Genomic DNA, 13,268 nt, shown 5'->3' with positions numbered 1-13,268 from the left:
CTGCAATCCTTGGGACTCCACGGGGAACCCCAACCCACTGGCCCTGCCCCCCTGTTGCCCTCTCTCCTTTCTTCATTCAGCTCTAAGGCCACAGGCAGCCATCTGGGCCACTCTCTCTGAGAAACCACTCAAAACCACCTCAGCACAAGCACAGGTGGAGCTAAACCAGCCCTCCTTTCCCTGCCTTCTCTGCAGCAGCCTACATAGGCTGGAGAAACAGTCACACTGACAGGCACCCTGCACGTTGCTGGGCCATCCTGCTGCCTTCTTCCACTTCTCTCCTAGACAGTTACATGGCTGCTAGACCTCTCTCCTTGCTCTGCTAACATCTGCTCTCCTGGCCTCACTTTCAACTGATGTCTTTGTTCACATCACCAGAGAACTCCCCCCAAATCCTGCCTGCACACTCCCTTGCCTTCCAGGGACTTTTCCTCAGACTCTCTCCTTTGTACTGAGCTGCACCACCCATGCTCCTGCCCCCCTACCTCGTCCTCCTCTGCCAGCAATTCTCCTCTATAGGGTCACTCCTGTTAAAACCAACAATCTACTTCCCTTCTCTTTCCAGTTTCGGCCCCACTTCTCTGCTCTTGTTTTTGGCAAATACACCTCAGAAGAGTTGTCTGTCTCACAGCCTTCAATCTTCTATCCTTCCCTTCTAAGCCCTCAGACGGACCTAGTCCGCCATCACTCCATCAAGAGCTGTACTGGTGGAGACTATCAGTGTCCTTGTTTTGCTCAGTTATCAGTTCCCGACCCCAACCTCACAGGACCTATCAGCAGCACCTGATGTGTCTAATCCTTTCACAGTTTACTTGACTCCCAAGCTACCATCCTCTCCTGGTTTTCCTCTTGACATCTCCCTCTCTTTACTGGCTCCTTCTCTTTTGAACTTCCTTCCCCTTTTGTAAAGGAGAACCCAGACCCTGGCTCAGTCTTTGACCCCTCCTTTGCTATCTCCATTTTCTTTTTTTTTTTTTAGATTTTATTTATTTATTTGAAAGACAGAGAGAGATAGAGCAGGAGCAAGGGAGAGGGGCAGAAGAAGAAGCAGACTCCCCCGTGAGTGGGGAGTCTGACAGGGGTGGATCCCAAGACCCTGGGATCATGACCTGTGCTGAAGGCAGATGCTTAACCGACTGAGCCACCCAGGGCGCCCCTCCGCATTTTCTTCCAATGTGATCTCATCCAGTTGCATGGCTTCAAACACAACAAATGTGGGGCACCTGGGCAGCGGCGCAGTGGGTTAAATTCTCTGCCTTCAGCTCAGGTCATGATCTCATGGTCCCGGGATCGAGCCCGCATCAAGCCCCGCATGGAGCCCTGCATGGGGCTCCCTGCTCATCAGGGAGCCTGCTTCCTCCTCTCTCTCTGCCTGCTTGTGATCTTTCCGTCAAATAAATAAATAAAACCTTTAAAAAGTGAATAAATACAACAAATGTGCTATGGAACGCCGGGTTTGCACCCCAGGCTGGACAGCCCCCCTGAACTCTATACTCATATACTAAATTCCTTTGCAACCTTAACATGAAGCAAGAACCAGAAACTCATCTTTATTTTGCTGAGCCGCTGAGAGTCTGGGGTTGTTCCTGAAGCATGAACCGGGCTACAGGACACTGGCCACTTGTGTCCAGACACCCATGATCTCTCGGGCAGCGACTAGTGCTCACTTGCTAAGTAGCCTTCCTGCTTCCAGGCCCCCTGCACGCCGCCGGCCCCACTCAGGGAACAGCCACTCTTCTATTTAAGTCCTCCGACGGCCTCACGTCTCCGGGTGTAAAAGTCAAAGTGCCCATAAAAACCTGCTGGCCCCGCTCCGGCCCCTCCCATCCCTGATCGGGGCCCGTTTCTGCCCTGCGGTCCCGTCCGGCGACCACGGACGTCCGACCTTCTCACACCTGCCCTCTCCGGCCCACGCAGCTCACGCCCACCGGGCAGCCCGGCATCCCCCGCCCTCCCTCGGACCCCAGCCCCGGCCTGCCTGCGTGCCCCGCGGGCCTTCCCGCGCCCCACACCGAAACGCGACCGGGGCTTTCGCGTCGCGCCTCAGCGCAGCGGTGACAGCGCTCGGAGGACTCACGTCCCGGGGCGCCCGCTCGGGAAGGAGCCGGACCCGCCGCCCCAGCCGCCCGCACGTCCCCGCCGCCCGGTCAGCAGCGGGAGAGCCGGGGGAGGCCGCGGCGGCCTCAGGGTGCGCCGCGTGGGCAACCGCGCGCCGCCGCGGTCCTCCGCTGGGCGCCGGCGCGGAGGAGGCGCTCGGCCCGGGCGGGAAGGCGCGCGGGCGCGGGCCCAGGTCCCGGAGGCGCTCGGACCCCCGGCCCCGGCCCCCCCCCCGGTCCCCCCAGTCCCGGCCCCCCCAGTCCGCCCCCCCCAGCCCCGGCCCCCGCGCGGCGTCCTGCGGAGGCGGGGCCGTTTGCCGGGCGCCGCAGCGAGCCCCGCAGAAACCCCGGCCCGCAGGGCCCCCCGTCGGTCCCTCCGCGAGGGAGGTCGCGCGCGCGGGCCGGGCCGCAGGGTCGGGTGTGGGGCCGCGAGGCCGGGGTCCGCGGGCTGGTCGCGGGGTCGGGAGCCCGGAGCGGGGTCCGGCGCGGGTCGGAGCAGGAGCCGGAGCGCGGCCTCCAGCACAAAGCTTCCCGCGAAACTGACGTAGCGCGGGGCGGCCGCGCAGGCACCGCCCCTGGCCGCGCCCCTCCCCCCGCGCTCCCTCCGCTCCTCAACGCGCCGGCGCACTCTCCCTCCTCCCATTGGCCACGGCGCGGCGGCGCGCGCCGGCCGGCGCAGTGCGCGCCCCGCGATTGGCGGGTCGGCGGCGGGCGGGGGTGTGTCCGCGCCCCGCCCCGCCTTCGGCTCCGCTCGCGGTGGTGCGCGCGGCGGCGGCGACGGCGGCGGCGGCGGCGGCGGCGGCAGCGGCGGCGCGTGGCAGGTCCGGCGGGCACGAGGCGGCGGCGGCCCGAGCCCGGCCCAGCCTCGTCCCGCCTGGCCCCGACCCCGGCCCGCCGGCCCGGCCCACCCGGCGCGCCGCGGCGCCGCCCCGGCCCGGCCCCGGTCCCGGCCCGGCGTCTCCCGAGGGAGCGGCGCCGCCGGCCGAGCGCAGGCCCGGCCATGACCGACTTCAAATTGGGCATCGTGCGGCTCGGCCGGGTGGCCGGGAAGGTGAGCGGCGCGGGGGCGGGGGCGCGGGGCCGGGGCCGCGGGTCGGGGGGTGCGGGGCCGGGCGGGCGGCGGCGGCGGCGGCGGGTGTCCGCGGGCCAGGACGGGGCTGGCGGCCGCGCGGCGCCCTCCCGAGGCGGCCGCTGGCTCGTTGGCGAGGCGGCCTGCGTGCGTCTCGGTGCCTGGCCGTCCGCAGTGAGCTTCGCGCAGGGTTCGCGCGGCCCGCGGTGGCCGGGGCTGGACGGGCCTCGGTGGGCCTCCCAGAGCAGGGCCTCCCTCTGCTTCTCTCCCTTACCGGGCCCCGCCCTCCGCGTGGTCGAGGCCGGGGCTTCCTGGCACCTGTGGGCATTGAGGCTTGGCTGTTTCCAGGCGCCGGCCGGCCGTGCAGCTGCACCAGCCACGGACCTTACCCTGCATGGGAACCCTGTTCCCATCACCAGCGGCGGAAGCTTCTGGTGGGAGAGAGGAGCAGAGGCAGTCAGATGAAGGTAAAACCGGCTGAGGTCTTAGAAAAAGGCTTTCCGAGCAAGATTGCGACCCGTCCGTTTGGGGGACGCTCCTGCGTTTCCTGCAGGAGGAACGTGGCACTTTCCCTAGGGAAGGGGCCCTCCCCGCAGCCCTGCCATCCCTCTGACTCAGGGACCGGCGAGCTAGCGTCCTGCCGTCCACTCACGCAAGCTAAGTGAGCAGCAGCTCGGGGGTACCGCCACCCACTTCATAAACGGTTCACGGAAGCCTTCTGGATGTTCCGCCTCCATCCAGGGCCCCTTCCTCTGTTCTGAGCAAGCCGCCCTCTCGGCTTAGGTTCACCGGCGCGCTCAGACACACAGCCTAGAGGTCAGCCAGCTCAGTGGCCCTTCGTTCTGGCACATGTGGATGGGAAGGGAGGCCTGATGTCTGCTCCTCTGCTAGTCTCAGTGGGAAACAACCACCTGCCTAGGGGGTAGGCTGCTTCGGACCCCTCACCTGCTCCACAGCCGGAAGGGCCAGTTTCTGTTGAGGCTGAGACTGGACTGTGACCCTGAACGTAACATGTTGAAACGTGATTAATTTCCAGACCAAGTACACTCTGATAGATGAGCAAGATATCCCGCTGGTGGAGGGCTACTCCTTTGAGGTAAGGGTGGCAGTTTCTCGGCTGACCTGCTTTCAGCCGGGGGAGGGTCGCAAGGGGCGGGTTTTATCCCCTGCGAGGGCAGCCTGGCTTTCAGCACCACCATCATGTGCGCCCTCTCCCACTTTCACCCTGGTGGCTGACTCTTCCCGAAAACGGATCAAACCGTGTCATGTTGTGGTTGAATGCTCAACTGGACAAGCCCTGGCTGTCTAGGAGACTGTCCAGGGCCACCTCGCCTTCCCTCTGGCCGGGCCCCGCCGTGGCTGCTGGGCCCTGGTGCTGTCCGTTCTCTCATCTTCCTGAGCTCCCCTGCCTTCTGCTGTGCTCTCCTTGATGAGTTTCGGCTTACCGGCCAGTCCTCACCTACCGGCTCCTCCCCTCCGAAGTCTCCAGGGGTCTGCGGAACCGCTACCCTGTGACCGCTGCACGCGTGCTTTCACCGTGCAGGTGACCCCAGCACAACACGAGTTTGAACTGCACGGGTTAACTTAGATGTGGGTGTGGTACTTTTGTTTTTTGGTTATTTGGGGGGATTTTTTGGATAAAAACACCCCAGTACTGTAAGTATTTTTTCTCCTTATGACTTTCTTAAAAGCGTTGTCCTTCTCTAACTTTACCTTATTGTAAGAATGTAGCGTATGTTGTGTTTAAAGTACAGAATATGTGTTAGCTGTCTCTCAGAAATCACATGGGTCTTCAGCTGTGTGGGGTTCGGTGTGCCTGACCCATACGTGTTCAGGGTCAACTGTTAGTTACTTGTCCAAGCGTTTTTCTCACCGAGTTGTAGGGTTTTTCTAAAAATGAGAAAGTTTATTTCTCTGTGTCTGCAGTATTTCTCAGAGTGGGTTGTGAGTGCTTGTTGGGATACGGGGCCGCTCCTGATAGGGGCCTCTGCAGAGCTCTGGGTCCCAGAAACAGGCCTCCTATACGTGCTCTGGCTAGTCTGTTTCACTTCACTGTCCTTCAGAGGGATTCCAAGTGGAGCTGAGCATCGGCTTCTTTAACGGATCTTTTCCTCGTCCTCTCTCAGGCCCGGATGGAAGTAGACGCAGACGGAAATGGTGCTAAGATATTTGCATATGCCTTTGACAAAAACCGAGGAAGAGGGTCGGGAAGGCTCCTTCACGAGCTGTTGTGGTAGGTGTTTTCCAGCTGCTTGCTTCCCGTTTGGGTGCCGCGTGAGCCCTGTTGTGCACAGGGCCCCCGGCGTCCGTGGAGCAACCTGCCTTGACACAGCCTCCTCTGGGGTAGGGTGGGCTCGGCTCCCTCCACTGTGTTCTTGCCGAGCCCGTGAGCGGGCTGTGAGGGACAACCTGCCTCTTCTTGGCGCGCGTGGTGGAGCTCCGAAATGCTTGCCGCTGCTCGGGTGCGTAAGCTCCAGGCTCTGCGTGTGGTGTCGGGGTTCCAGCCCGGCTTCTTGCCGCCTAGCTCTTCAGTCAAGGGGCTGAACTGCCAGCATGGTCCATCGTGTTTGGCCACAGACTCACATAGTTGGATTCCTCGCAGCAGCCTTGCTCCTGACTGTCCCTGGCAGTGTGGCAGGGGCCCAGTTCGGGCCCCGGAGCTGCAGTTGGGCGGAGGGGGGGGGGGTGCGGAGGCAGCAGATGGCGAGAGTTGTCTGTTTCCTAGGGAGCGTCACAGGGGAGGCATCGCTCCCGGGTTTCAGGTGGTGCACCTCAACGCCGTGACTGTGGACAACCGGCTGGACAACCTGCAGCTGGTGCCGTGGGGCTGGCGGCCCAAAGCCGAAGAGACGTCCAGCAAGCAGAGGTGGGTCTCCTCAGGGCCTGCTGGCGTCGGTGGGGGGCCTCCGGGGGAGAGCCCTTCTCTAAGCTCTCGTTGCTGTGTTTCTGTTTCTTAAAGATTTTATTTATTATTTGAGAGAGAGCGCGTGTGTGGGCGAGAGAGCGGGCAAGGGAGCCCGGGGAGCAGAGCCCACGCTGAGCCTGACGCAGGGCCCATCCCAGGACCCTAGTGTCGTGACCTGAGCCGAAGGCAGCTGCTGAACTGACTGAGCCGCCCAGGCGCCCCATCCTCTAGGGGCTTGTTACCAAGAGGGCCCATGTCTGTCCTGTGCCCTGATCTATGGGAGGGGAGACCTTGGTTATTTTCCTCCAAGTATGGGATCCTTATTTACTTCATGGGGGTGGGATGCCATTTTGATGGTGACCTTTTGGGTTGGTTCTCTAGATCGGCTAGAGTGGGAAAAGAGCTGTCTGGGCTGGTGCTTGTACATGGGCAGGACTTCTGTTCCGCGCCCCTGTACACACTTGTGCGTCTTTTTGTCTAAACGTTTAATCTAAGTAAAAAAAAACCGAGACATGGGGGCACCTGAGGGGCTCAGTTGGTTAAGTGTCTGCCCTCGGCTCAGGTCATGTTCCTCGGGGTCCTGGGATCAGGCCCTGTGGCGGGCTCCCTGCTCAGCGGGGTCTGCTGCTCCTTCTCCCTCTGCCTCCTCCTTGTGCTCTCCCGCTCGCACTCTCAAATAAATAAATAAATACATACATAAAATCTTTAAAAGAAGCAAGGTGGTGTGGTTCGGGGGCTCTGCTGTTCAGCCTCCACCACTGTGTGGTCCTGGAAACACTGCTTCTGCTCAGGATAGCACAGGTAACCCACTTGGGCAAGTAGGATGCTGAGAGCTGGCCCCAAGCGCAGCCTTGGTATGAGCTTCATGGAGCACTTGAGAAGAGCTAGGGACCCAGCAGGATGGGAATTGGGAACCAAAATGAGCCAGGATGTTCTCGGCCATTGTGTACCATCTGTGGGCTCACAGGGGCTCTCTGCGGTTCGTGTACGCCCTCAGGCCTCTGGGAAGCCTTTCATCAAACAAAATGAAGGTGGTGTTATCAACAGAAGAGTAAGGGCAACTCAGGAGGCCAGTCAGTGTCCACATCTCCCCTGGGTTGTCCAACATGGATGCTTGTTCAGTGGGAGCACTGGGATTTGCCCCCACAGCACTGGACAGGTCCTTCCACTGTGGGCCCACAGGGCGCTGTCTACCCCTTTACCCAGCAGTGGATCTGCTCCTTTCAGGAGCTCTGGGTTATGAAGTCTGTCGCTTTAGGCCTTTGTGTGACTCATGGATTGGCCAACCTATGGCTGAATGTTACATTTACTCATCTGAACATTATTTATGGTTAGGAGATAAGATAACCACAATTGAAAACACCTTTTTGTGAAAGGGTCCTTTGCACCCCAGGCTACCCCGTGGAGTGGTCTCTGCTGGGTCGTGGCCTGGCTGTCCCCATGCTCCTCTAGGCTGCTCTGGGAGGCCCAGGACTGCGGCTCTGCTCTTGAGGCTCTCTCCTTTGTGACCTCTCAGGAGACAACCAAGTGGTGCCATCCTTAGTTTGTTGGCTAGGGATGGAGACTCCCAGCAGCAGTCACACCGTGGGTCAGAGCTAGCCCGAGTGCTTGTCGTGGGTCAGAGCGAGGCTGAGTGCAGCGTGAACTCCCAGTTGGCCTGGGCAGTATGTGTCCTTCTCTTTCTCAGCTGGTGGCCTCCACATGGCTGGTTCTTGTGGTGGGAATCAACCTGTCTGTGAGGCTGGGAATATGGCCCCATGGATTCTCCCAGACCTGCACATCCTGCCTGACTTCCCTTCAGTGCAGCGGCCACAAGGGCGGCTCATCTGGGGGCAGGGGTGGAGGGTCTCTTTGTCAAAGCGTGTTTTCTTTGCTTTCTGCTTTTAAAAGCCGTCTCGGGCCCAAGTGTGCCTCTGTCTTGTAGGATTTCATTGGAAGCTCTGAAGGCAGCCAGCAGCCTCCTACATCCCGACTCTTCCCTTTTTCTTTCCTTTAAAAGACTTTTCTCACTGTGGTAAAACGCATGTAACATTTACCATTTTAACCTTTTTTTTTTTTTTTTTTTTTGGGGAGATTTAAGTATTTTAGAGAGCATGCGTGTGTGAGAGTGGGCCCAAGGGGCGGGGAGGGCAGGAACCGGGACAGGGAGAGAGAAGCCCCACCCAAGCCGCACCCGAGCTGCACCCCACAGTCCTACGGTCACAGCCTGAGCCACAACCAAGAGTCAGACGAGCGACTACGCCACCCTGGTGCCCCCATCCTAACCATGTTTGAATGGCCAGTTCAGTGGCATCGAATCCACCCACCATCCCCGCCATCCATCCACCTTCAGAACTTTTCCACTGTCCCAAACTCAGACTCTGTCCCCGTTAGACAGGGACCCGTCCCCTCCCCAAGCCCCCACCTTCCCATTCTCGGTTTCTGGATTGACTCCTCTAGGGTCTCCTGGGAGTACTATCCTACAGGATTTGTCTTTTTGGTACAGACTTATCTCAGCACAATGTCCTTAAGGTCTGTTGATGGAGCCTTTGTCAGGATTTCCACCCTTCTTAAGGTTGAATGATGATCCATTCTATTTCTCTACGCCTCACCTGTCGGGTGCTGACGACGACCAGCACTTGGGTTGCTTGCACGTCTCTGCTGTTGCGAGTACTGCCGCGATGAGCCTGAGTCTAGGTGTCTCTGTAAGACTCTGCTTGCAGCGGTCGGAGTCTGTGCCCAGCAGTGCAGGGGCTGGGCTGTAGGGTGGTTCTCCTTTTACCTTTCTGAGGTGCCGCCATCCTAATTCCCACAGCGTCTACTGCTTCAGATCCCCGCCCGCAGCGCACGAGGGTTCCCGTTTCTCCACGTCCTCGCCAGCACTCAGTGCACTCTGGCTTTTGTTTTGTTTCACTCATCCTAAGAGTGTGGGGTGATATCTCGTTTTGGTTTTCATTTGTATTTTCCTGATGATGAGTAATGATAGTCATCTTTTCATGTGCGTACTGGCTATTTCTACATCTGCTTTTAGAGGAGTATGTTCAGGTCTTTTGGCTATTTTTAGAGATTTACTTATTTATTGGTTGGGGAGGGAGAGGGAGAATCTCAACTGACCTCCCGCCAAGTATGGAGCCCAGTGTGGGGCCCAGTGTGACAACCCTAAGCTCATGACCCAAGCTGAAATCCGGAGTCTGATGCTTAAGCTACTGAGCCACCCAGGCACCCCTTGCCGTTTTTGTTGTTGTTTTTTTTTTTTTTTAAGATTTTATTTATTTATTTGACAGTGAGAGAGGGAACACAAGCAGGGGGAGAGGCAGAGGGAGAAGCAGGCTTCCCGCTGAGCAGGGAGCCCAAGGCGGGACTGAATCCCAGGACCCTGGCTTTGTGACCTGAGCCAAAGGCAGATGCCTAACGAATGAGCCACCCAGGCGCCCCTCCTCTTGCCTGTTTTTAAATCTGGTTGTTTGGTGTTTTTCTTGTTGAGTTATGGGAGGTGTTTATATATTCTGGATATTAATTTCTTATCAAATACATGATTTGCATATAATTCCCTCATTTTGGGGGTTGCCTTTGTAGCTCTGTGGATAGTGCCCTTTTTTTGTTGTTCTTCTAAGTAAACTCTAGGACCAACATGAACTCTTGACCCAAACATCAAGAGTTACGGCTCTGCCATACTGACTGAGCCAGCCAGGTGCCCGGAGGGCTTGCATTAAGGTCCTTGATCCATTTTGAATTAATTTTTGTATGTAACCGAGTCTCTGGCCCCCATGGGGTTGGTGGTGTGAAGGGGGTGTTAGCCTGTTCCTATGCAGCCCGGCACCAGGGCGGGCTGTGGACTGCCTGCACTTTCCCTACCCACCCTGTGCTCCAGTGGGGCCCATCGGGGAGCCTCAGGTCTCAAGTTAGGTAGGATTTCTTAGTTGTAAGCTTCTGGTCCACTAAGGACATAGAGCAGCTCACTGCGTCAAAGGGGAGGTAGCTGGAGCAGAAGCAGGTGGTGCCTCTGAGGCCATGAGCAGGGAAAAGGGCTGCCAGGTGGCCAGGCTTGGCCAGGTCCCGGTCCTGAGACCCCATCTCTGCCTGCCGTGTGCCTGTCAGTCCCAGATCTGGGGGGTTGAGGAGTGAGGTAGACATAGCCCTACCGTGTACCTTTTAGTGGGTTGGTCCCTGATGCCACACAGATCAGCCCCGCTGTGAATGCTCTGTGGGGGCAAAGAGAAGCCAAGTTCAAGATGTGGTGAAAACAGAGCAGGGCAAACAGTTTGTCCTGAGGTCGTGTCCCCGCTGCATCCCTGCCTTGGCGGTGTCTGGCGGAGCGTGCTGAGGTGTCTGCTGGTCTGTTCCAGGGAGCAGAGCTTATACTGGCTGGCGATTCAGCAGCTCCCCACGGACCCCATCGAGGAGCAGTTCCCAGTCCTGAATGTGACCCGCTACTATAACGCCAACGGGGACGTGGTGGAAGAGGAGGAAAGCTCCTGCACCTACTACGAGTGCCATTACCCGCCCTGCACCGTGATCGAGAAGCAGGTACCAGTGCGGCCGCGCCACCCGCCTGGCCTTCCACGGCTCCCCGGCCGCAGCGGCTTTTCCGCGGCAGCTTCGGTGCATGGGCTCGCCCAGCCCTTTCCGAGGGGGAACGTAGCGTCGGCCCCGCAGCCAGTCCCCTGGCGCGACGGTGAAGCCGTGGTTCTGTGTGTTCTTTCAGCTGCGCGAGTTCAACATCTGCGGGCGTTGCCAGGCGGCCCGGTACTGCGGCTCCCAGTGCCAGCAGAAGGACTGGCCGGCCCACAAGAAGCACTGTCGGGAGAAGAAGCGCCCCTTCCAGCACGAGCTGGAGCCCGAACGGTGACCGCGCCGCCGGACCTTCCTTGGGCGCGGCAGACACAGACCCGCAGTCGGCCTGGAGCTGCTGGAGGAGCCGATGGCTCGCAGCCTGGGAGCCGCCGCGGAGGCCACCTTCGCCGGGACTTGGTGGGCTCAGCGGTCCCTGCGGTGTTCAGCTCCGAGCACAGACAGCTGGGGAGGCTCCCACTGGGATGCTTCTCATTATTTATATGTTAATATGTTTGTAAACTCATGTACAGTTTTTTTGGGGGGAGGCAGTGGGAGGGTTAGAAATTACAAATAGAATCATTTGCTGTAATTCTCAAATGGCAAACGGTCGGGCCACATGTTTAAAAAGCCTAAAAAGTGTCACGTGACAGAAGCTTGTCCGGGCGGCTGCAGCCCCGGGGAGCGTGGCCTGGCTGCGGTCGCGTCTACAAGGTACAGTAAAGGGGTGGAATCATCGAGTGCCTCAGCCGTTCCTCCTCCTCCTCTTTGCTTTCGATGCCGTTGAGCTTTATTTCTGAGTGAATCAGGGTGGTCTAGGGCTGGGGTTGCGGCACTGCCTTTATTCCTGGGTTGAGAGAGAGAGGAGGCAGGTGGGCACGGAGTGGGAGACTCAGACCCATGCTTGTCCTGTGGCAGGGGTAGCTGGGGCGTTGGAGCAGGCGGCCCTGTTGGGCAGGCATGGAATGTTCTCAGCCCTGGCGCAGGTAAACTCTCACCTGGATTCACGCACTGAGTGGCGGGGCTTCTGACCAGCTGAGCTCGAGGTCCTGCCTGTGTGCTGGAGTAACCAGGGTGACGGAGTGTTGCTTCCCCGTCTGCTCTGCTGGGTTCCCTCTCCCTTCGGGGAGCCCAGGTTCTGAAGGCTGGGCAGGGCCTCTTACACCTTGCAGAACCACTTTAGGGCAATAAGCCAGGCTCCGCGCCTAGGAACTTACTGGTTTCCAGATCCAGCCAGCCCACCAGAGGCTTTACTTCCTGGGAGAAGGAAGGCTGGCCATTCCACCTCCGAGCATGTGTCCTGGGCTGTCCCTTTCCCCTTCCCATGTTGGTCCCAAGGGTTGCTGCCACACTTTCCCTTGTGCAGGTCTTCTGTCCTCTTCCAGTGTGTTCCATCTGTCTTGTGTGTGCTCATTTCTTTGGCTGGGGACAGACTCTTGGTGTCCTTGGTTTGTGAGTTGAGCTTCTGGTAGGTTCTTTTGCAGTCCTTGGGCAGTACGTCTTGGAGAGCCAGACTGGGGAAGTCAGGTGAAGGCAACATACAGGGAGAAGGAGGGACCCTTCCGAACTCTGAGGGGCTGCTGTGAAAGTGAGAACCCCACCTGGTGCCTCTGGCAGCGTGAGTGCTGCATGCTTTCTAGGTCAGGGATGCCCTTGCTCCATAGGTGAGGTCTGCTGTAGGTCTTGCCAGACCCTGGGTTGAGTGGTAATGGATCAGAAATCTTCTGGGGAGGGCGATATGTGTGATCCTGAGAGATAGTCCTACAGACAGCAGTTGGTTTGAGCTCTTGGGACGTTCCCAGGGTTGGTGTGACTCCTGCTTCCAGAACTCAGCTCTGGTCAGGACTGTTGGGTGTGGGCAGCTGTGCCAGACGGCATGTTGGGGTTTGGGTGATCTTCCCAGCGCAGGACCTTGAGTGTGCTTACGCAAGTTGCTTTCACACAGAAGCTCCTGGGATGAGACACCAGACCACAGGCTGTGGTCTTTGGCCGTGTCCTTTGTGTCTGGGCACTTGGAGCCTATCTGAATTCCCTAACCCGCACACATTGTCCTGTGGGCAGCTGCTTATCAGAAAATTACATCGAAAGGTCCCAGCTGACCTGTTGGACACCACACCAGGTCCTGACACACCGCTGGTCTCTTCCATGTGGTGCGGTTCGTCGAAAATAGCACTGGCCCAGGGATTGCCGTCCAGTATGGCCGCTTAAAGCAGGCGCCGCACACTGGTAGCTGTTCCTTGTCCAGTGGGCTGTGCCCTGTACTGTGTGTTAGAGACCCCAGCCCCAGACTATGCTGGTGACAGCCTCTGGGCTGGAGCTGTAAGGTTCTGAAGGTGCCTGCGGAGTGACTTGTTCCCTATGCTTGCATCATTGCTGTGGCCCGTGCCGTGGACGCTGTCAGGAAGGTGCTGTATGATCCGTAGACAGCTCTTACCCCACGTGTGTCCCTTGTCCCTTCTCTGATACCAGCCCCTCATTTCTTTCCTCCTCCAATGCCCCCCAATCTCTTGGTCTTTATAGCCATACACCTGAGAGGAAGGTCAACATTCAGATGGTTAAAATAAGGGGCTTGTGTAGTGTGTGGAGCTGTTTGACTTGGCCTTTTTTGTTTTTTTTTTTTTTAAAGATTTTTATTTGAGAGAAAGAACGTGAGCGGGGAGGTAGGTCG

At 58.6% G+C, this 13,268-nt stretch overlaps 1 protein-coding gene across 1 annotated transcript; it reads left to right on the top strand.

Annotated features, from left to right (window-relative positions):
• Positions 1–2,900: 2,900 nt before the first annotated feature.
• ZMYND19 (zinc finger MYND-type containing 19) lies at positions 2,901–11,348 on the top strand. Its single transcript, XM_045082837.1, has 6 exons — positions 2,901–3,147; positions 4,202–4,261; positions 5,292–5,398; positions 5,891–6,031; positions 10,396–10,576; positions 10,755–11,348. The coding sequence occupies exons 1-6, from the start codon at positions 3,097–3,099 to the stop codon at positions 10,896–10,898; spliced, it is 684 nt and encodes a 227-aa protein (XP_044938772.1). The 5' UTR covers positions 2,901–3,096; the 3' UTR covers positions 10,899–11,348.
• The last annotated feature ends 1,920 nt before the right edge of the window (positions 11,349–13,268 follow it).

Source organism: Mustela putorius, unplaced genomic scaffold (assembly GCF_011764305.1).
Source record: "Mustela putorius furo isolate JIRA1106 unplaced genomic scaffold, ASM1176430v1.1 tig00000596_pilon_pilon_pilon, whole genome shotgun sequence".
Lineage (NCBI taxonomy): Eukaryota > Metazoa > Chordata > Mammalia > Carnivora > Mustelidae > Mustela > Mustela putorius.
This window is presented reverse-complemented; position numbering and strand designations above follow the sequence as displayed.

Coding starts and splice junctions, on each gene's coding strand:
- ZMYND19 (XM_045082837.1), top strand. CDS start 3,097: ATGACCGACTTCAAATTGGGCATCGTGCGGCTCGGCCGGGTGGCCGGG. Junction 5,399..5,890: donor CTCCTTCACGAGCTGTTGTG/GTAGGTGTTTTC, acceptor TCTGTTTCCTAG/GGAGCGTCACAGGGGAGGCA. Junction 10,577..10,754: donor GCACCGTGATCGAGAAGCAG/GTACCAGTGCGG, acceptor GTGTTCTTTCAG/CTGCGCGAGTTCAACATCTG.